Raw genomic sequence first — 21,323 nt, forward strand, 5'->3', positions numbered from 1 at the left:
GACAGCTCCTCTGTGAGGTCTGCGAGCTCTCAAACCAGCTTCATGCAGGCGGTTCCGCACTGTCTGGTCCGATAATCGGTGTGGCCCGGGGAGAGCCTGGACAGAAGATGAGGCCGACAGGAAACGATTCCGGAGGTGGCGGAGCCGTATGAAGCGGTCGTGAGCAGCAGTTGTCGCCCTTGGTCTTCCCGCTCGTGGCAAGTCAGCAACGGAGCCAGTGGCTTGAAACCTGATCCACAGTCTACTGATGGTGCTCTGGGACACGTGGAAGTGCCTGGCGATTGCACTTTGACTTTGGCCTGCTTGTAAACGACCCAATGCAATTTGGCGGTCTTCTCTGCTCAATCGGGTCATCTTTCGTCGCTGAATTGTCGTCTGATTTCTTTGTGGCGAACAATCCGCTTTTATGGGTTTTGGAAGACATGGTGGGAGCTCAATATTCCCCGAGTTTCACGAGATTACACTGAAGCATGACGAGTGGTCATGCCAAATGAGCAATTTTGACATTGTAGCCACTGATAACGCATGGGTCACGTGCAGAGCTCACTTGTGGCAATGGACGAAAGGTCCACGACCAGATAAACATTTTCTGCAGTTTGGTGGATATCCTTGTAGCCATATAACTAAATTAACCAAATAGTACAAGCTATGCGTTTCTTTTTTTGAACAGTATATATACGCTCGTACTGAATATACAGTCGGCATAGAAAGTTTGGTGAAAGCTGAAACAACAACACACACACTCCAGTAACTACTTGGACACTTGTATACCTTTAGTTGTAGCCTACAATGTAAACATAATATTCCTGTAATTGATCAATGGAAATGCTTACAACTTTCACTTTTGGTGCTCCGAAATATCACTGTGTCCATGTGAAATCAGGGGGTCTTAAAAGGATTGTATCAATGTTCTCAACAGTCTTTGCGTCAGTACTGATATAGGCTATGTTTGGCATGGTGAATTTGCTGTTAGCTGAAACAACAGACACGCTTCGATCAGCACTACAGGGAAATGTTCTTAGCTGAATGCTTGGCTGCGTCGGCGTATAGGGAAAATCGTGTTTTCGAACACCAGAACGGTATAATATTTGACTTTTGGATTCTAGTTATGTTTGCACTTGGGAGTTACAATACCCTACAATACAATACAATACAATACAATACAATACAATACAATACAATACAATACGATACGATACGATACAATACAATACTGTTCAATTCAATTCTTCTTCTTCTTCTTCAGTGTTCGACGGTCAATTCAATTCAATTCAATGCAATGCAATACATTACAAAACAATACAATACATTACGATGCAATGCAATGCAACGCAACGCAACACAACACAACACAATACAATACAATACAATACAGTGAACAAGACAGCATCGTAGTACAGTCCAATTTAAATTAAAACGCAGTACAACTCAACATCGATTTTATTGAATTTTAATTTTTAAAAAATCACTTATTTCTAGCACAATAAGCGCGAGTCAGTTCTATTATTATTAGTCGTTTGTTTTCAGGCATAAACCTGCCATTGTAAGCACTGAAGTTTTGTTGCGAGCACTTGTGCGGTTAGCCCAGGGCTGTTTTTGCAGTCAGCGCAGGTCAAGTGCTGCTCAGCTACGGCTAAAACAAGCGTACAGAAGAGCGCTTGTGGATATTCTTCCTTGTCCACTGACCGTACATGCAGGGCCGGACCAAATGAGTTGTAAGGCGCGCGAACTAGGGGGGTCCGGGGGCATGCTCCCCCGGAAAATTTTTGAAAAACGGTTAAAATCTGTGCAATCTGGTGCATTCTGGGCCTTGTTTTGAGGGTTAAGAGCAGCATTGTTTTGGTGCTAAAACTAGTAAAAAAAACCACCACTCAAAGCAAGGTACATGCTTTTTCCAGGGGTGGGGTTCCGGAACCCCTGGAACCCCCCCCTGGGTCCGGCCCTGACATGCACTGTGCATGTACTGTACAGTATCTGACCATATAAAGTTAAAGACGAAGCCAAAACCCGTCGAATTCTGAGCAAGAAGTAGATGCAGGTTCACAGAAATGTTTGTGTGTGTGGAGCATTCTTCATTGTTCACTGACTGTACTGTACAATATCTGCCCATGAAAAGGTTCAAGACAAAGCCACAACCGGCCGGTCTCAGGGCCGGACCCAGGGGGGGGGTTCCAGGGGTTCCGGAACCCCACCCCTGGAAAAAGCATGTACCTTGCTTTGAGTGTTTGTTTTTTTTATACTAGTTTTAGCACCAAAACAATGCTGCTCTTAACCCTCAAAACAAGGCCCAGAATGCACCAGATTGCACAGATTTTAACCGTTTTTCAAAAATTTTCCGGGGGAGCATGCCCCCGGACCCCCCTAGTTCGCGCGCCTGCAAAGCAGGCGCGCGCTTGTGGCTTCGCCACTTCGCTGATTTGCCCCCCCCAAAAAGGAGGAACCCCCCCCCCCCTTACAACTCATTTGGTCCGGCCCTGGGTCTAAATATTGGGCCCTATTGCTACGCTGAAAACACAATACCTGTTAGTATTAGTTCAGACTAGCATTCAGTCTTTTGTGCTGTTTATGTGAACGCCATCATACCTGTTACAGTTGCTGTCTTACTGTGCCGTTAGTTCAAAGCAGCGTTCGCTCTTTCACGATGTTCACGTGCATTTGTTGTTGATGTGTCCACAGACCTGATCAAGGAGCTCAAGCAGCAATAGTTTCTATTCCCATGAGTTCAAAGCAGCGTTCATTCTTTCACGATGTTCACGTGCATGTTTTTGATAAAGAATACTTCATGGCTTGGTGTGTGAGCTTAAGCAGCAATAGTTTCTATCCCATTACATTAGTTCAAAGCAGCGTTCACTCTTTCACGATGTTCACGTGCATGTCTTTGATTCTGTGTTCACAGACCTGATCAAGGAGCTAGAGCAGCATGCCCAGCGTCAGATCCTGGCCTGTCAGAACATGGGCTTCACTCACCGGGGCAGCAGGGCGGCCCAGAGCGTCCTCGGCCTCAAGCACACCGTATCCCCCTCCGCCTTCCACCCCTCCTCCTTCTTCTCCAGGCACGTGTCGCGGGAGGAGCGAGTGTCAAGGTCGGGGACACCGGGCACGATGGGTGCGGGGGTGGGACTGGGTGAGGGTGAGGAGGCGGGGAGGAGCAGGCGGAGAGCGATCCACCCCCACCCTGCAGGAAAGCTGAGCATGCCGAGACTGTTGGTCCCGGACCGCCAGGACCAGGCTGCGTCTCGGCGAGCCACGCTTCCCACTGTCAACGGCAGCTCCTTGCAGGTAGTCTTGGCGCACAGTCTCACCAAGTGACGAGACTTTCTCTGTGGATAAGACGTGACAGACAGTCAGCTGCATAACTCGCGCACTGTGAGCCAGCTTCCGGTCACCTGCTTTGACTGAGACTCATTTTCGCACAGAGAGTCAGCTGATTTTCATGGACTGCAAACGAACTCCTGTGTAATTTGTAAGCGAACGTATGCCCTTTGTAAAACTTCGTTCTCTGAGGAGTGTGCGCGGACTCTCATTTTAACAACAAGTACGTCTGACTAGAATATAAATGCTGGCTCCATTAGTGCTCGAGGACATATGTGACAGTGACATGACTTCTTGAACGAACGCACCAATCCCCCTGGGAATGCCAGTGGAATTTGTCCTCCGATAAAAACTATTGTCTTCGGGCCGATTCCTGTGAGTTTGGTGAGAAGCGACTTTTTGTTTCAAAAATGTGATTTCTTTTGGAATGGCATCGAACTCAGTTACACAAAAACGAGGGGGGCGATGCTTTACCACGTGCACCGGGAATGGGCTTTTTGGACGTAACGTGCATGGGAATGGGGAAATTCTCGTAGCGTGCACCGTGCACAGAGGTCCGGCGTGCACCGTGCATGGAGCTTTTTCGTAACGTGCACCGTGGATCACCGTGCATGGCACTTTTGGCCTCAACGTGCACGTCTGACTAGAATATAAATGCTGGCTCCATTAGTGCTCGAGGACATATGTGACAGTGACATGACATGGTGACCCTCAAAAACTGATGATGTTTCGAAAGGGAAGTGTCAACTGAAACGTCCAAAGTGAGCAGTGACTCTCAATGGAAATTAACTGATACTTTCAAATTTTGTAAAAAAAATAGAATAAAAATAAAAACCCGGTGCACATCCTTGAAAAGTGCGTGAATGCTTCAAAAGTAAGCTCCATTCTGTCAGTCAGGCGTTCCTGATTTCATGGGCAAATAAAACAGACTCTGACAACAACAAGGACTGGACAACTTTGTCTTCGTGTACCTGTCTTCTTGACACATACAACCAATTGCAAAAGGAGAGAATCAACTGTCTGAGGTTGATTTAACAGGGAATATATACGATCATAGCTCGTGCAGTTTGGCTGTGAATCGAACTGGTGATAGGGCAATGACCAAGCCTCACATTATGTGCGCGGTAACTTTTGAACCGAGCGTTCGAGTTGAACGAAGCTTTTCGCCGTTTGGTTGAATAACTTTCGCATAACCTTTTTTTTGGGTTAGACTCTGTGACTTCCTAAATCTTGAGGCGGAAGGTTATACAGTTGAACAGTTACTGACCATGCATACTTTAACCATATGTCCGTTTTTCGTGACGAAAGCTTGTTATAAACCCATGAGCCGAATGCATATTATTGGGGAAGAATGATGCGGACTTAACATATTCCACAAAAAAAAGCAACCAAAAAAAAGCGTGTGCATGTACCAGCTGAATGCATCCGTTTATTCTGCCTTCATTTAGTTATTTAATTTTATACTTTACTATCCCACTGCTTGGAAATTCGGCTGGCTTCCTCCCGGAAGTAAACTAGCTGGCAGCAGCAAGAGTCGCGCTATCCAGGTGTGTGCGTGTGTTCAGGTGTAATCAGCCATCTGCACTTCTGACAGAATGAACAAGGCCTTTTACGTGCCACGGCGGTGACTTGGCCGGAGTTTGGACATGGATACCGTCTCTGATGCCAGCAACTGAGCTACCAGTCGCCCTTCTTCTTTTTGATTTGTGGGTCGCACTGCACCCAAAACAAAACACAAAACATTGCAATGTGAAAACATGTACCCCGTTGATTTTTCTTGTACCTGATTTTGCCCCCCCCCCCCTTTGCGAATGTTATGCAGGCTTATTTTTCAAAGAGTGTGTCCTCTTTGCGTCAACTTCATTCTTGGATAAATAATCGTAAGCACACAAAGGGAGAGAGAGAGAGACTGAGAGAGAGAGAGAGAGACTGAGAGAGAGAGAGAGAGACAGACAGACAGACAGACAGACAGACACAGACAGACAGCCAGACAGATATCATCATCCAACCCTACCCCCCCCCCCCCAAACCATTGAATAAAAAAGCACCACCCCAGTCCGAACAAAGTCAACAGCAATATCTTTAGAACACCTCCACTTCTTTGCCTTCCTTCAGTCTCAACGTTAGTTTATCTGTTACTGATACGCAAAACTAAAACGAGATAACTTGCACACAATGATGCACTGTCTTTCAGTCCAACACAGTGTAGTATACCGCTCTGACAAAACCCTGCTCTCGTCGGTCAAAGTGTTGTGTTTCACTGATCAAAGCAGTGACCTTGAAAATGTGTATTGAGGGCACAATTCTTCCGGCCGTGAAAGCAGTTCGGATCACCGTCTCAGATCTCCCTACATACTTCTACATGGGATAAGAACATCCTTCCACCTGGACATATATTAATAATCAACATCCTGACTGCGTCTTGTGGCATAGTGAGAAGCTTTTGTTGATTTTTTTGGTCATTTTACAAAGAGCCACTGGAGTCAAAACAAGTATTCATGAAAATCATGAATCCCACTGTGCACAGAGAGCACCCATGATGTTGATTGTTGGTATGTGACCGAGTGGAGGGATGCTCTTATCCCGTGTAACACCCTTGATGTTGATTGTTGGTATGTGACCGAGTGGAGGGATGGTCTTATCCCGTGTAACACCCTTGATGTTGATTGTTGGTATGTGACCGAGTGGAGGGATGGTCTTATCCCATGTAACACCCTTGATGTTGATTGTTGGTATGTGACCGAGTGGAGGGATGCTCTTATCCCGTGTAACACCCTTGATGTTGATTGTTGGTATGTGACCAAGTGGAGGGATGCTCTTATCCCGTGTAACACCCTTGATGTTGATTGTTGGTATGTGACCAAGTGAAGGGATGGTCTTATCCCGTGTAAAAGCCATGATGTTGATTGTTGGTATGTGACCGAGTGAAGGGATGGTCTTATCCCGTGTAACACCCCTGATGTTGATTGTTGGTATGTGACCGAGTGAAGGGATGGTCTTATCCCGTGTAAAAGCCATGATGTTGATTGTTGGTATGTGACCGAGTGAAGGGATGCTCTTATCCCATGTAACACCCATGATGTTGATTGTTGGTATGTGACCAAGTGGAGGGATGCTCTCATCCCGTGTAACACCCTTGATGTTGATTGTTGGTATGTGACCAAGTGAAGGGATGGTCTTATCCCGTGTAACACCCTTGATGTTTGTTGGTATGTGACCGAGTGAAGGGATGGTCTTATCCCGTGTAAAAGCCATGATGTTGATTGTTGGTATGTGACCGAGTGAAGGGATGCTCTTATCCCATGTAACACCCATGATGTTGATTGTTGGTATGTGACCAAGTGAAGGGATGGTCTTATCCCGTGTAACACCCCTGATGTTGATTGTTGGTATGTGACCGAGTGGAGGGATGGTCTTATCCCGTGTAACACCCCTGATGTTGATTGTTGGTATGTGACCGAGTGAAGGGATGCTCTTATCCTGTGTAACACCCCTGATGTTGATTGTTGGTATGTGACCGAGTGAAGGGATGCTCTTATCCCATGTAACACCCATGATGTTGATTGTTGGTATGTGACCAAGTGAAGGGATGGTCTTATCCCATGTAACACCCCTGATGTTGATTGTTGGTATGTGACCAAGTGAAGGGATGGTCTTATCCCATGTAACACCCTTGATGTTGATTGTTGGTATGTGACCGAGTGGAGGGATGGTCTTATCCCGTGTAACACCCTTGATGTTGATTGTTGGTATGTGACCGAGTGGAGGGATGGTCTTATCCCATGTAACACCCTTGATGTTGATTGTTGGTATGTGACCGAGTGGAGGGATGCTCTTATCCCATGTAACACCCTTGATGTTGATTGTTGGTATGTGACCAAGTGGAGGGACGGTCTTATCCCGTGTAACACCCATGATGTTGATTGTTGGTATGTGACCAAGTGAAGGGATGCTCTTATCCCATGTAACACCCTTGATGTTTGTTGGTATGTGACCGAGTGGAGGGATGGTCTTATCCCATGTAACACCCTTGATGTTTGTTGGTATGTGACCGAGTGGAGGGATGTTCTTATCCCGTGTAACACCCATGATGTTGATTGTTGGTATGTGACCAAGTGTAGGGATGTTCTTATCCCGTGTAACACCCTTGATGTTGATTGTTGGTATGTGACCAAGTGGAGGGATGGTCTTATCCCGTGTAACACCCTTGATGTTGATTGTTGGTATGTGACCAAGTGGAGGGATGGTCTTATCCCATGTAACACCCTTGATGTTGATTGTTGGTATGTGACCGAGTGGAGGGATGGTCTTATCCCGTGTAACACCCATGATGTTGATTGTTGGTATGTGACCAAGTGGAGAGATGGTCCTATCCCGTGTAACACCCTTGATGTTGATTGTTGGTATGTGACCGAGTGGAGGGATGCTCTTATCCCATGTAACACCCTTGATGTTGATTGTTGGTATGTGACCGAGTGGAGGGATGCTCTTATCCCATGTAACACCCCTGATGTTGATTGTTGGTATGTGACCAAGTGGAGGGATGGTCTTATCCCATGTAACACCCTTGATGTTGATTGTTGGTATGTGACCGAGTGGAGGGATGCTCTTATCCCATGTAACACCCTTGATGTTGATTGTTGGTATGTGACCGAGTGGAGGGATGCTCTTATCCCATGTAACACCCTTGATGTTGATTGTTGGTATGTGACCGAGTGTAGGGATGGTCTTATCCCGTGTAACACCCATGATGTTGATTGTTGGTATGTGACCGAGTGGAGGGACGGTCTTATCCCATGTTGATTGTTGGTATGTGACCAAGTGGAGGGATGCTCTTATCCCATGTAACACCCTTGATGTTGATTGTTGGTATGTGACCGAGTGGAGGGATGGTCTTATCCCATGTAACACCCTTGATGTTGATTGTTGGTATGTGACCGAGTGGAGGGATGCTCTTATCCCATGTAACACCCTTGATGTTGATTGTTGGTATGTGACCGAGTGAAGGGATGGTCTTATCCCGTGTAACACCCCTGATGTTGATTGTTGGTATGTGACCGAGTGGAGGGATGGTCTTATCCCGTGTAACACCCTTGATGTTGATTGTTGGTATGTGACCAAATGGAGGGATGGTCTTATCCCGTGTAACACCCTTGATGTTGATTGTTGATATGTGACCGAGTGGAGGGATGGTCTTATCCCGTGTAACACCCATGATGTTGATTGTTGGTATGTGACCAAGTGAAGGGATGGTCTTATCCCGTGTAACACCCTTGATGTTGATTGTTGGTATGTGACCGAGTGAAGGGATGCTCTTATCTCATGTAACACCCATGATGTTGATTGTTGGTATGTGACCGAGTGAAGGGATGCTCTTATCCCGTGTAACACCCTTGATGTTGATTGTTGGTATGTGACCAAGTGGAGGGATGGTCTTATCCCATGTAAAACCCTTGATGTTGATTGTTGGTATGTGACCGAGTGGAGGGATGCTCTTATCCCATGTAACACCCTTGATGTTGATTGTTGGTATGTGACCGAGTGGAGGGATGCTCTTATCCCGTGTAACACCCTTGATGTTGATTGTTGGTATGTGACCGAGTGAAGGGATGGTCTTATCCCGTGTAACACCCCTGATGATGATTGTTGGTATGTGACCGAGTGGAGGGATGCTCTTATCCCATGTAACACCCTTGATGTTGATTGTTGGTATGTGACCAAGTGAAGGGATGGTCTTATCCCGTGTAACACCCATGATGTTGATTGTTGGTATGTGACAGAGTGGAGGGATGGTCTTATCCCGTGTAACACCCTTGATGTTGATTGTTGGTATGTGACCGAGTGGAGGGATGCTCTTATCCCGTGTAACACCCTTGATGTTGATTGTTGGTATGTGACCGAGTGGAGGGATGGTCTTATCCCATGTAACACCCATGATGTTGATTGTTGGTATGTGACCGAGTGGAGGGATGGTCTTATCCCATGTAACACCCTTGATGTTGATTGTTGGTATGTGACCAAGTGAAGGGATGGTCTTATCCCATGTAACACCCCTGATGTTGATTGTTGGTATGTGACCAAGTGAAGGGATGGTCTTATCCCATGTAACACCCTTGATGTTGATTGTTGGTATGTGACCGAGTGGAGGGATGGTCTTATCCCATGTAACACCCTTGATGTTGATTGTTGGTATGTGACCAAGTGGAGGGATGGTCTTATCCCATGTAACACCCCTGATGTTGATTGTTGGTATGTGACCGAGTGGAGGGATGCTCTTATCCCGTGTAACACCCTTGATGTTGATTGTTGGTATGTGACCGAGTGGAGGGATGCTCTTATCCCGTGTAACACCCATGATGTTGATTGTTGGTATGTGACCGAGTGAAGGGATGCTCTTATCCCATGTAACACCCATGATGTTGATTGTTGGTATGTGACCGAGTGGAGGGATGGTCTTATCCCGTGTAACACCCATGATGTTGATTGTTGGTATGTGACCGAGTGGAGGGATGCTCTTATCCCATGTAACACCCCTGATGTTGATTGTTGGTATGTGACCGAGTGGAGGGATGCTCTTATCCCATGTAACACCCCTGATGTTGATTGTTGGTATGTGACCGAGTGGAGGGATGCTCTTATCCCGTGTAACACCCCTGATGTTGATTGTTGGTATGTGACCTAGTGAAGGGATGCTCTTATCCCGTGTAACACCCCTGATGTTGATTGTTGGTATGTGACCGAGTGGAGGGATGCTCTTATCCCGTGTAACGCCCATGATGTTGATTGTTGGTATGTGACCGAGTGGAGGGATGCTCTTATCCCGTGTAACACCCATGATGTTGATTGTTGGTATGTGACCGAGTGGAGGGATGCTCTTATCCCATGTAACACCCATGATGTTGATTGTTGGTATGTGACCGAGTGGAGGGATGGTCTTATCCCGTGTAACACCCATGATGTTGATTGTTGGTATGTGACCGAGTGGAGGGATGCTCTTATCCCATGTAACACCCATGATGTTGATTGTTGGTATGTGACCGAGTGGAGGGATGCTCTTATCCCAAGTAACACCCCTGATGTTGATTGTTGGTATGTGACCGAGTGGAGGGATGCTCTTATCCCGTGTAACACCCCTGATGTTGATTGTTGGTATGTGACCGAGTGGAGGGATGCTCTTATCCCGTGTAACACCCCCGATGTTGATTGTTGGTATGTGACCGAGTGGAGGGATGCTCTTATCCCGTGTAACACCCCTGATGTTGATTGTTGGTATGTGACCGAGTGGAGGGATGGTCTTATCCCGTGTAACACCCTTCATGTTTATTGTTGGTATGTGACCAAGTGGAGGGATGCTCTTATTCCATGTAACACCCTTGATGTTGATTGTTGGTATGTGACCGAGTGGAGGGATGGTCTTATCCCGTGTAACACCCATGATGTTGATTGTGGGTATGTGACCGAGTGGAGGGATGGTCTTATCCCATGTAACACCCATGATGTTGATTGTTGGTATGTGACCGAGTGGAGGGACGGTCTTATCCCGTGTAACACCCTTGATGTTGATTGTTGGTATGTGACCGAGTGGAGGGATGCTCTTATCCCGTGTAACACCCATGATGTTGATTGTTGGTATGTGACCGAGTGTAGGGATGCTCTTATCCCGTGTAACACCCTTGATGTTGATTGTTGGTATGTGACCGAGTGGAGGGATGCTCTTATCCCATGTAACACCCATGATGTTGATTGTTGGTATGTGACCGAGTGGAGGGATGGTCTTATCCCATGTAACACCCATGATGTTGATTGTTGGTATGTGACCGAGTGGAGGGATGCTCTTATCCCGTGTAACACCCTTGATGTTGATTGTTGGTATGTGACCGAGTGGAGGGATGGTCTTATCCCATGTAACACCCTTGATGTTGATTGTTGGTATGTGACCGAGTGGAGGGATGCTCTTATCCCGTGTAACACCCTTGATGTTGATTGTTGGTATGTGACCGAGTGGAGGGATGGTCTTATCCCGTGTAACACCCATGATGTTGATTGTTGGTATGTGACCGAGTGGAGGGATGGTCTTATCTCATGTAACACCCTTGATGTTGATTGTTGGTATGTGACCGAGTGGAGGGATGGTCTTATCCCGTGTAACACCCATGATGTTGATTGTTGGTATGTGACCAAGTGGAGGGATGCTCTTATCCCATGTAACACCCTTGATGTTGATTGTTGGTATGTGACCGAGTGGAGGGATGGTCTTATCCCATGTAACACCCTTGATGTTGATTGTTGGTATGTGACCGAGTGAAGGGATGCTCTTATCCCGTGTAACACCCTTGATGTTGATTGTTGGTATGTGACCAAGTAGAGGGATGGTCTTATCCCGTGTAACACCCTTGATGTTGATTGTTGGTATGTGACCAAGTGAAGGGATGGTCTTATCCCATGTAACACCCATGATGTTGATTGTTGGTATGTGACCGAGTGGAGGGATGGTCTTATCCCGCGTAACACCCTTGATGTGGATTTTTGGTATGTGTCCAAATGGAGGCATGGTCTTATCCCATGTAACACCCATGATGTTGATTGTTGGTATGTGACCAAGTGAAGGGATGGTCTTATCCCGTGTAAAAGCCATGATGTTGATTGTTGGTATGTGACCGAGTGTAGGGATGCTCTTATCCCATGTAACACCCTTGATGTTGATTGTTGGTATGTGACCGAGTGGAGGGATGGTCTTATCCCATGTAACACCCCTGATGTTGATTGTTGGTATGTGACCAAGTGGAGGGATGGTCTTATCCCATGTAACACCCTTGATGTTGATTGTTGGTATGTGACCAAGTGGAGGGATAGTCTTGTCCCGTGTAACACCCTTGATGTTGATTGTTGGTATGTGACCGAGTGGAGGGATGGTCTTATCCCGTGTAACACCCATGATGTTGATTGTTGGTATGTGACCGAGTGGAGGGATGGTCTTATCCCGTGTAACACCCTTGATGTTGATTGTTGGTATGTGACCGAGTGGAGGGATGGTCTTATCCCGTGTAACACCCTTGATGTTGATTGTTGGTATGTGACCAAGTGGAGGGATGGTCTTATCCCATGTTGATTGTTGGTATGTGACCAAGTGGAGGGATAGTCTTGTCCCATGTTGATTGTTGGTATGTGACCAAGTGGAGGGATGGTCTTATCCCATGCTGATTGTTGGTATGTGACCAAGTGGAGGGATGGTCTTATCCCATGTAACACCCTTGATGTTGATTGTTGGTATGTGACCGAGTGGAGGGATGCTCTTATCCCATGTAACACCCCTGATGTTGATTGTTGGTATGTGACCGAGTGGAGGGATGCTCTTATCCCATGTAAAAGCCTGGTCAGGTCTGAGATGATGAGTCGAAATGTTTACGCGGGAAGGACAGCGCCTTTAAAATATTGTTCAGTATTCTGGCGTTCTTTACAGCCAGCATGACTAACAGTATTTTGTGTATTTTGTACTCTACTTATGCCTTATATATTCACTCTTACAAAAAATAACAATAAATGGTCTACGTTCTTGTGTTTTCAATTCTTGGTCTTCGTATGTGTGTGTGTGTCCGTGTGTGTGTGTGTGTGTGTGTCAGTGCGTATGTGTGTGTGTGTGTGTGTGCGAGCGTCCGTGCTCGCGTGCAGGTACACCATCCCCAAACCCCACGCAGAGTTCACTAGGCTAGATATCCACACAAATTTAAAACCCTGTTTTTCATAAATAAGGAACTTGCAAAGAATGACCAGCGCATTGTTTTCCTTGTTGGGGAAAAGGACGTATGATTAGCACACAGTTGTCCCAAAAGGTCAAGCTAAGCAAAACACGTAGACCGTCTTTGCTATAGAGAGGGGGTGAGAGGAGGGGGAGCCAGAAGGGGATGTGAACCGGACGGAGGGGGGGGGGGGGGGGGTAGTGTGTGCGCCGTGAGTATGTGTATATGTGTGTGTGTGTGTGAGAGAGAGAGAGCTGTTCGGTAACAAGGCTTCAAATGGCAACCGGTCATTGTGACGATCGAAGAAGTCGATTAAACAAACCCATAACAGTGCAGAAAGAAGCAGACCGGCCGTGCACACATCAGAGGTTCCAAAGCACGTCTAATGAACCTTGAATAACTCTGGTCATGCACCTGACATTTTATGTCCACACTTCGCTGCAAATTTAGCCATCCGTTTTTGGTTTATTATAATATAGTTTTTTTTCTGTTTCTGTGTGTGTGTGTGTGGGGGGGGGGGGTGGGGGGTGGGGAAGGGGCGGAGTGTGTCCGTACGTGTGTGTGTGTATGTTTCCGTGTGTCCCCGGTGTGAGAGAGAGAGAGAGAGAGAGAGAGAGAGAGAGAGAGAGAGAGAGAGAGCTGTTCGGTAATATTGGTTTCATATGGCAACCGGTCATTGTGACGATCGAAGTTTTCGATCAAGGAAACCCATAACAGTGGTGAGATCAGCAGGTCGATCGTGCACACATCAGCGGTTCCAAAGCACGTCTAATGAACCTTGAAAAAACCCTAGTCATGCACCCGTTATTTAATGCCTAAACTAAGCTGCAAATCTAGTCATCCGTTGTTGTCTTAGTATAAATACAATGGACGGCTGTGTGTGTGTGTGTGTGTGTGTTTGTGCGTGTGTATGTGTGTTTGCGTGTGACTGTGTGTGTGTGTGTGTGTATGCGTTTGTGTGTGTGTGTGCGTGTGTGTGACAAGTGACTGTGTAATCAACTAACCAAGCTCATGAATATAATTTACTTCGTCTTATTTTCAACCTACTATGCAAGGTCAGTGGAAGGTTTACTTCACCTCACACGTTCTTTCTCCATCTTTCTCGAGTCTCTCTCACTATTTTCACATGCTCGCACGCACACACATGTGACAAAGCGTTTTGCATTTCTGTCTGTTTTTATATTTAGTCAAGTTTTGACTAAATATTTTAACATCGAGGGGGAATCGAAACGAGGGTCGTGGTGTATGTGCGTGTGTCTGTCTGTGTGTGTGTGTGTGTGTAGAGCGATTCAGACTAAACTACTGGACCGATCTTTATGAAATTTGACATGAGAGTTCCTGGGTATGAAATCCCCGAACGTTTTTTTCATTTTTTTGATAAATGTCTTTGATGACGTCATATCCGGCTTTTCGTGAAAGTTGAGGCGGCACTGTCACGCCCTCATTTTTCAACCAAATTGGTTGAAATTTTGGTCAAGTACTCTTCGACGAAGCCCGGGGTTCGGTATTGCATTTCAGCTTGGTGGCTTAAAAATTAATTAATGACTTTGGTCATTAAAAATCTGAAAATTGTAAAAAAAAATAAAAATTTATAAAACGATCCAAATTTACGTTTATCTTATTCTCCATCATTTGCTGATTCCAAAAACATATCAATATGTTATATTTGGATTAAAAACAAGCTCTGAAAATTAAATATATAAAAATTATTATCAAAATTTTTTTTTCGAAATCAATTTAAAAACACTTTCATCTTATTCCTTGTCGGTTCCTGATTCCAAAAATATATAGATATGATATGTTTGGATTAAAAACACGCTCAGAAAGTTAAAACGAAGAGAGGTACAGAAAAGCGTGCTATGCAGCATAGCGTAACCACTACCCCGCTCTTCTTGTCAATTTCACTGCCTATGCCGTGAGCGGTGGACCACGAGTATACGGTCTTGCTGCGTTGCATTGCGTTCAGTTTCATTCTGTGAGTTCGACAGCTACTTGACTAAATATTGTATTTTCGCCTTACGCGACTTGTTTTTTTCTTTCTTGGTAAAACTGATTATGCCCAGAAGCACTCAGGTTACAGAATAATACAGCATACAATAATTTCATAACAAGCGTTGGTTCTTTCACAGCTGGACTTGAAAATGTAACAATTGAGATTTCAAGCAGTTTTAATACTAGATTCTCAAAAAAAGGTGGCGGAACAAAAAAGGTGGTAGAAAAAAAAGCGGAGAGTGTGCTTTATTGTTCTACAATAGATAGAAAGATAGAAAGAAAGAAAGAAAGAAAGAAGCAAGCTGATCAGAAAATAAGAAAGAAGGATAAGAACCTGAATGCACGCAAAGAAATAAACATCTTGTAACATGCACAGAATTTTCCTCAAAGCTCGTGATACATAAAAACACATCCAAACAGCTTGTCGAACATCGATGTTGTGTGATACATATAATACACAGTCGATCTGATAAACAAAGGGAAGTAAGCGCTCTAAATGCATATGATGTGCAAGGCCAAAAAAATAAAATAGTCTGTTTACGGTATCCCGACCGACCCTATTTTTTTGCGCGACCCTAGACTTTTTTTTTGGCATTTGAAAAAAACATAAAAAATTCTTTGTTTTTTGGCAAAATAACTTAAAAATATGTTTTTTTGGGGAAAAAAAATAAAAAAATCCCGACCTACCGACCCTATTTTTTTGGCCTATGTTACCGTAAACAGACTATTTTTGTGTGTGGCCTAATAGAGTAAGTCCAGTTATTCAGAACCATTATCCTGGTAAGAGAATTCTCATGCATTTGGAGTGCTTACTTCCCTTCATTTATCAGATCTCTAAACAGCGCTCCGCTTCATTTGTTTAAGATTCTCTCTATACAGTGAAACCCCCGTTTTAAGACCTCGAAAAGTCTGAGAAAATCATTTTCCTGAGATTCCAAACACAAACCACACAATCAATATACAACTGAAGGCAAAAGTACTGGAATAGGCTGCTGAAATAATGGTCCCCTGAACAAAATAAAGATAAGAGAATAATACAAAGATCAAACAGTTAAAAGGAATGTATGGATCTCTTTGTACGCATGCACCAACAAAGTGCAGATACTGGCACTGGGATGTTTCTTTGATTTATTTACTTTAACCTTCACCGGATCACGCTTTGGACTACAGTCTGGATGATGTGGGTAGTGTACGACCCATTCTTTCTAAATCCAAAAACAAAGAGACTGCCAACGTTCCAAAATTCAGAATCAAAAAGCAAGAAAGGTAGGTTGTTGGAACGTTTGTTCCAATCTTTGAACAATCTTTGAACAGTTTGTTTGAATCTGTGAATGTATTGTTTTGTCAAAAACAAACGTTCCAACAACCTAGCTTTCTTGTTTTTTGATTCCATTCTTTCTAAAGAGAGATTCAACGTACACGACCCATGCCATCTAAAAAGGGATAAACTCTTTACCGCCTCTTTGCAGAGTATGGGTCATACACGACTAATGCCATTCGAATAATGGATAAACATCGTAAAATTTCTTCTTTAATTCCATATGGGTTGTCCATGACCCACAACATCAGACTGTAGTTCAAATTCAAATGACGTCCTTCTTCATTTGTTTGTTTACAAAGATAATCCTTTAAAAATTGGTCGATAGGAAAAATCTTTGTTTTTTGGCAAAATAACTTAAAAATATGGGTTTTTTGAAGAAGAAAAAAATCACGACCTACCGACCCTATTTATTTTGCCTATGTTACCGTAAACAGACTATTTTTGTGTGTGGCCTAATTGAGTAAGTCCGAGTTATTCAGAACCATTATCCTGGTAAGAGAATTCTCATGCATTTGGAGTGCTTACTTCCCTTCATTTATCAGATCTCTAAACAGCGCTCCGCTTCATTTGTTTAAGATTCTCTCTATACAGTGAAACCCCCGTTTTAAGACCTCGAAAAGTCTGAGAAAATCGGGTCTTAAAAAGGAAGGAGTCTTATTAAAATGGGGGTAATTTTACAGAGGTTATGAACAGAAAGTCTGAGAAAACAAGGTCTTAAAAAGGAGGGAGTCTTAAAATGGGGGTATTTTTACAGAGGTTATGAACAGAAAGTCTGAGAAAACAAGGTCTTAAAAAGGAGGGAGTCTTAAATTGGGGGGGTTCCCCTGTAGTACACACTTGACCCACAAACGACATTTATTGCTATTACATTTCAGCGGTTTATTTTCCTGAGATTCCAAACACAAACCACACAATCAAAATACAACTGAAGGCAAAAGTACTGGAATACGCTGCTGAAATAATGGTCCCCTGAACAAAATAAAGATAAGAGAATAATACAAAGATCAAACAGTTAAAAGGAATGTATGGATCTCTTTGTACGCATGCACCAACAAAGTGCAGATACTGGCACTGGGATGTTTCTTTGATTTATTTACTTTAACCTTCACCGGATCACGCTTTGGACTACAGTCTGGATGATGTGGGTAGTGTGTGACCCATTCTTTCTAAATCCAATAACAAAGAGACTGCCAACGTTCCAAAATTCAGAATCAAAAAGCAAGAAAGGTAGGTTGTTGGAACGTTTGTTCCAATCTTTGAACAATTTTTGAACAGTTTGTTTGAATCTGTGAATGTATTGTTTTGTCAATAACAAACGTTCCAACAACCTACCTTTCTTGTTTTTTGATTCCATTCTTTCTAAAGAAAGATTCAACGTACACGACCCATGCCATCTGAAAAGGGATAAACTCTTTACCGCCTCTTTGCAGAGTATGGTTCATACACGACTAATGCCATTCGAATAATGGATAAACATCGTAAAATTCCTTCTTTGATTCCATTTGGGTTGTCCATGACCCACAACATCAGACTGTATAGTTCAATTTCAAATGACGTCCTTCTTGATTTGTTTGTTTACAAAGATAATCGTTTAAAAATTGGTCGATAGGAAAATTGGCATTTGGTAAAAAAAAATTTAAAAAAAAGAAAAAAAAAATTGTTTTTTGGCAAAATAACTTAAAAATATGGTTTAAAAAAATAAAAAAAATAAAAAAAATCCCGACCTACCGTCCCTATTTTTGTTGCCTATGTTACCGTAAACAGACTATTTTTGTGTGTGGCCTAATAGAGTAAGTCCGAGTTATTGAGAACCATAATCCTGGTTAGAGAATTCTCATGCATTTGGAGTGCTTACTTCCCTTCATTTATCAGATCTCTTAAACAGCGCTCCGCTTCATTTGTTTAAGATTCTCTCTATACAGTGAAACCCCCGTTTTAAGACCTCAAAAATTCTGAGAAAATCGGGTCTTAAAAAGGAAGGAGTCTTAAAATGGGGGTAATTTTACAGAGGTTATGAACAGAAAGCCTGAGAAAACGGTCTTAAAAAGGAGGGAGTCTTAAAATGGGGGTACTTTTTTGCAGATGTTATGAACAGAAAGTCTGAGAAAACAAAGTTCTTAAAAAGGAGGGAGTCTTACATTGGGGGGTCTTAAAATGGGGGTTCCACTGTAGTACACACTTGACCCACAAACGACATTTATTGCTATTACATTTCAGCGGTTTATTTTCCTGAGATTCCAAACACAAACCACACAATCAATATACAACTGAAGGCAAAAGTACTGGAATAGGCTGCTGAAATAATGGTCCCCTGAACAAAATAAAGATAAGAGAATAATACAAAGATCAAACAGTTAAAAGGAATGTATGGATCTTCTTGTACGCATGCACCAACAAAGTGCAGATACTGGCACTGGGATGTTTTTTTGATTTATTTACTTTAACCTTCACCGGATCACGCTTTGGACTACAGTCTGGATGATGTGGGTAGTGTACGACCCATTCTTTCTAAATCCAAAAACAAAGAGACTGCCAACGTTCCAAAATTCAGAATCAAAAAGCAAGAAAGGTAGGTTGTTGGAACGTTTGTTCCAATCTTTGAACAATTTTTGAACGGTTTGTTTGAATCTGTGAATGTATTGTTTTGTCAATAACAAACGTTCCAACAACCTACCTTTCTTGTTTTTTGATTCCATTCTTTCCAAAGAAAGATTCAACGTACACGACCCATGCCATCTGAAAAGGGATAAACTCTTTACCGCCTCTTTGCAGAGTATGGGTCATACACGACTAATGCCATTCGAATAATGGATAAACATCGTAAAATTCCTTCTTTGATTCCATATGGGTTGTCCATGACCCACAACATCAGACTGTGTAGTTCAATTTCAAATGACATCCTTCTTCATTTGTTTGTTTACAAAGATAATCCTTTAAAAATTGGTCGATAGGAAAATTGGCATTTGGTAAAAAAAAATTTAAAAAAAAGAAAAAAAAAAAGTCTTTGTTTTTGGGCAAAATAACTTAAAAATGTTTATTTGGAGAAAAAAAATAAAAAAAATATTAAAAATCCCGACCTACCGACCCTATTTTTTTTGCCTATGTTACCGTAAACAGACTATTTTTGTGTGTGGCCTAACAGAGTAAGTCCGAGTTATTGAGAACCATTATCCTGGTTAGAGAATTCTCATGCATTTGGAGTGCTTACTTCCCTTCATTTATCAGATCTCTAAACAGCGCTCCGCTTCATTTGTTTAAGATTCTCTCTATACAGTGAAAACCCTGTTTTAAGACCTCAAAAATTCTGAGAAAATCGGGTCTTAAAAAGGAAGGAGTCTTAAAATGGGGGTAATTTTACAGAGGTTATGAACAGAAAGCCTGAGAAAACGGTCTTAAAAAGGAGGGAGTCTTAAAATGGGGGTAATTTTACAGAGGTTATGAACAGAAAGCCTGAGAAAACAAGGTCTTAAAAAGGAGGGAGTCTTAAAATGGGGGTAATTTTACAGAGGTTATGAACAGAAAGTCTGAGAAAACAGGGTCTTAAAAAGGAGGGAGTCTTAAAATGGGGGTAATTTTACAGAGGTTATGAACAGAAAGTCTGAAAAAACAAGGTCTTAAAAAGGAGGGAGTCTTAAAATGGAGGTAATTTTACAGAGGTTATGAACAGAAAGTCTGAAAAAACAAGGTCTTAAAAAGGAGGGAGTCTTAAAGGTCCTTGTCTACATTTTTATACCGAAATCGCCATTTGACCATTAAAATGCAGAGTCTATTATCTACAAATATCAACAATACACCCCCTTTCGACCAGGAAAGACGAAGCCAGTGTAGCCGTTTGAAAATTCATTGTAGTATTCCAGCGTAGTACTCATAGTAGGATATCCTTATTTGGAAAATGCCAAGCGCAAAACTCCTCTCAAATCCCGTGCATTTCGTGCGTTTAAAAAAAAGCTTGGACAGCGCTCCAGTGTCAAACTGTTGCTGCACTTGTTTGGGCGTGGCTATAAGCATAGTGACATGAATTTGATTGGTCAGTATTTTTAGGCAAAGCACATGTTCTCAGCAAACAGAAAACAAAATATTGGAAGCGTGAGTCACGCTACCCAAAAATAAAATCTTTTTTTACATCTATTTTTTTTTCTATAACTTTTTTCCCCGTGGTTCATTCATCATCTGACATAACTTTTTAGCGAAATCTAACCATAAGATTATTGAAAAAAAAGCAAAAATGTAGACGACCACCTTTAAATTGGGGGGTCTTACAAGGGGGGTATTTTTACAGAGGTTATGAACACAAAGTCTGAGAAAACAAGGTCTTAAAAAGGAGGGAGTCTTAAATTGGGGGGTCTTACAAGGGGGGTTCCACTGTAGTACACACTTGACCCACAAACGACATTTATTGCTATTACATTTCAGCGGTTTATTTTCCTGAGATTCCAAACACAAACCACACAATCAAAATACAACTGAAGGCAAAAAAGTACTGGAATAGGCTGCTGAAATAATGGTCCCCTGAACAAAATAAAGATAAGAGAATAATACAAAGATCAAACAGTTAAAAGGAATGTATGGATCTCTTTGTACGCATGCACCAACAAAGTGCAGATACTGGCACTGGGATGTTTCTTTGATTTATTTACTTTAACCTTCACCGGATCACGCTTTGGACTACAGTCTGGATGATGTGGGTAGTGTACGACCCATTCTTTCTAAATCCAAAAACAAAGAGACTGCCAACGTTCCAAAATTCAGAATCAAAAAGCAAGAAAGGTAGGTTGTTGGAACGTTTGTTCCAATCTTTGAACAGTTTGTTTGAATCTGTGAATGTATTGTTTTGTCAATAACAAACGTTCCAACAACCTACCTTTCTTGTTTTTTGATTCCATTCTTTCTAAAGAAAGATTCAACGTACACGGCCCATGCCATCTAAAAAAGGGATAAACTCTTTACCGCCTCTTTGCAGA

General features: G+C 43.0%; 1 protein-coding gene and 1 long non-coding RNA gene across 2 annotated transcripts in view; both read left to right on the forward strand.

Moving 5' to 3' along the window:
• LOC138964634 (uncharacterized) overlaps nt 1–7,232 on the forward strand; it is a 10,226-nt gene extending 2,994 nt beyond the window's left edge. Inside the window, exon 2 of the mRNA XM_070336641.1 lies at nt 2,897–7,232. Coding sequence (XP_070192742.1) covers nt 2,897–3,309 — 413 coding nt within the window. The 3' untranslated portion in view covers nt 3,310–7,232. The remainder of the gene's footprint in view (nt 1–2,896) is intronic.
• Nucleotides 7,233–19,617: 12,385 nt separating this feature from the next.
• LOC138964638 (uncharacterized) lies at nt 19,618–20,479 on the forward strand. Its single transcript, XR_011455161.1, has 2 exons — nt 19,618–19,724; nt 19,797–20,479. It is a non-coding gene; the product is annotated as an uncharacterized lncRNA (long non-coding RNA).
• The last annotated feature ends 844 nt before the right edge of the window (nt 20,480–21,323 follow it).

Source organism: Littorina saxatilis, linkage group LG4 (genome assembly GCF_037325665.1).
Source record: "Littorina saxatilis isolate snail1 linkage group LG4, US_GU_Lsax_2.0, whole genome shotgun sequence".
In the NCBI taxonomy this organism is placed as follows: Eukaryota; Metazoa; Mollusca; class Gastropoda; order Littorinimorpha; family Littorinidae; genus Littorina; species Littorina saxatilis.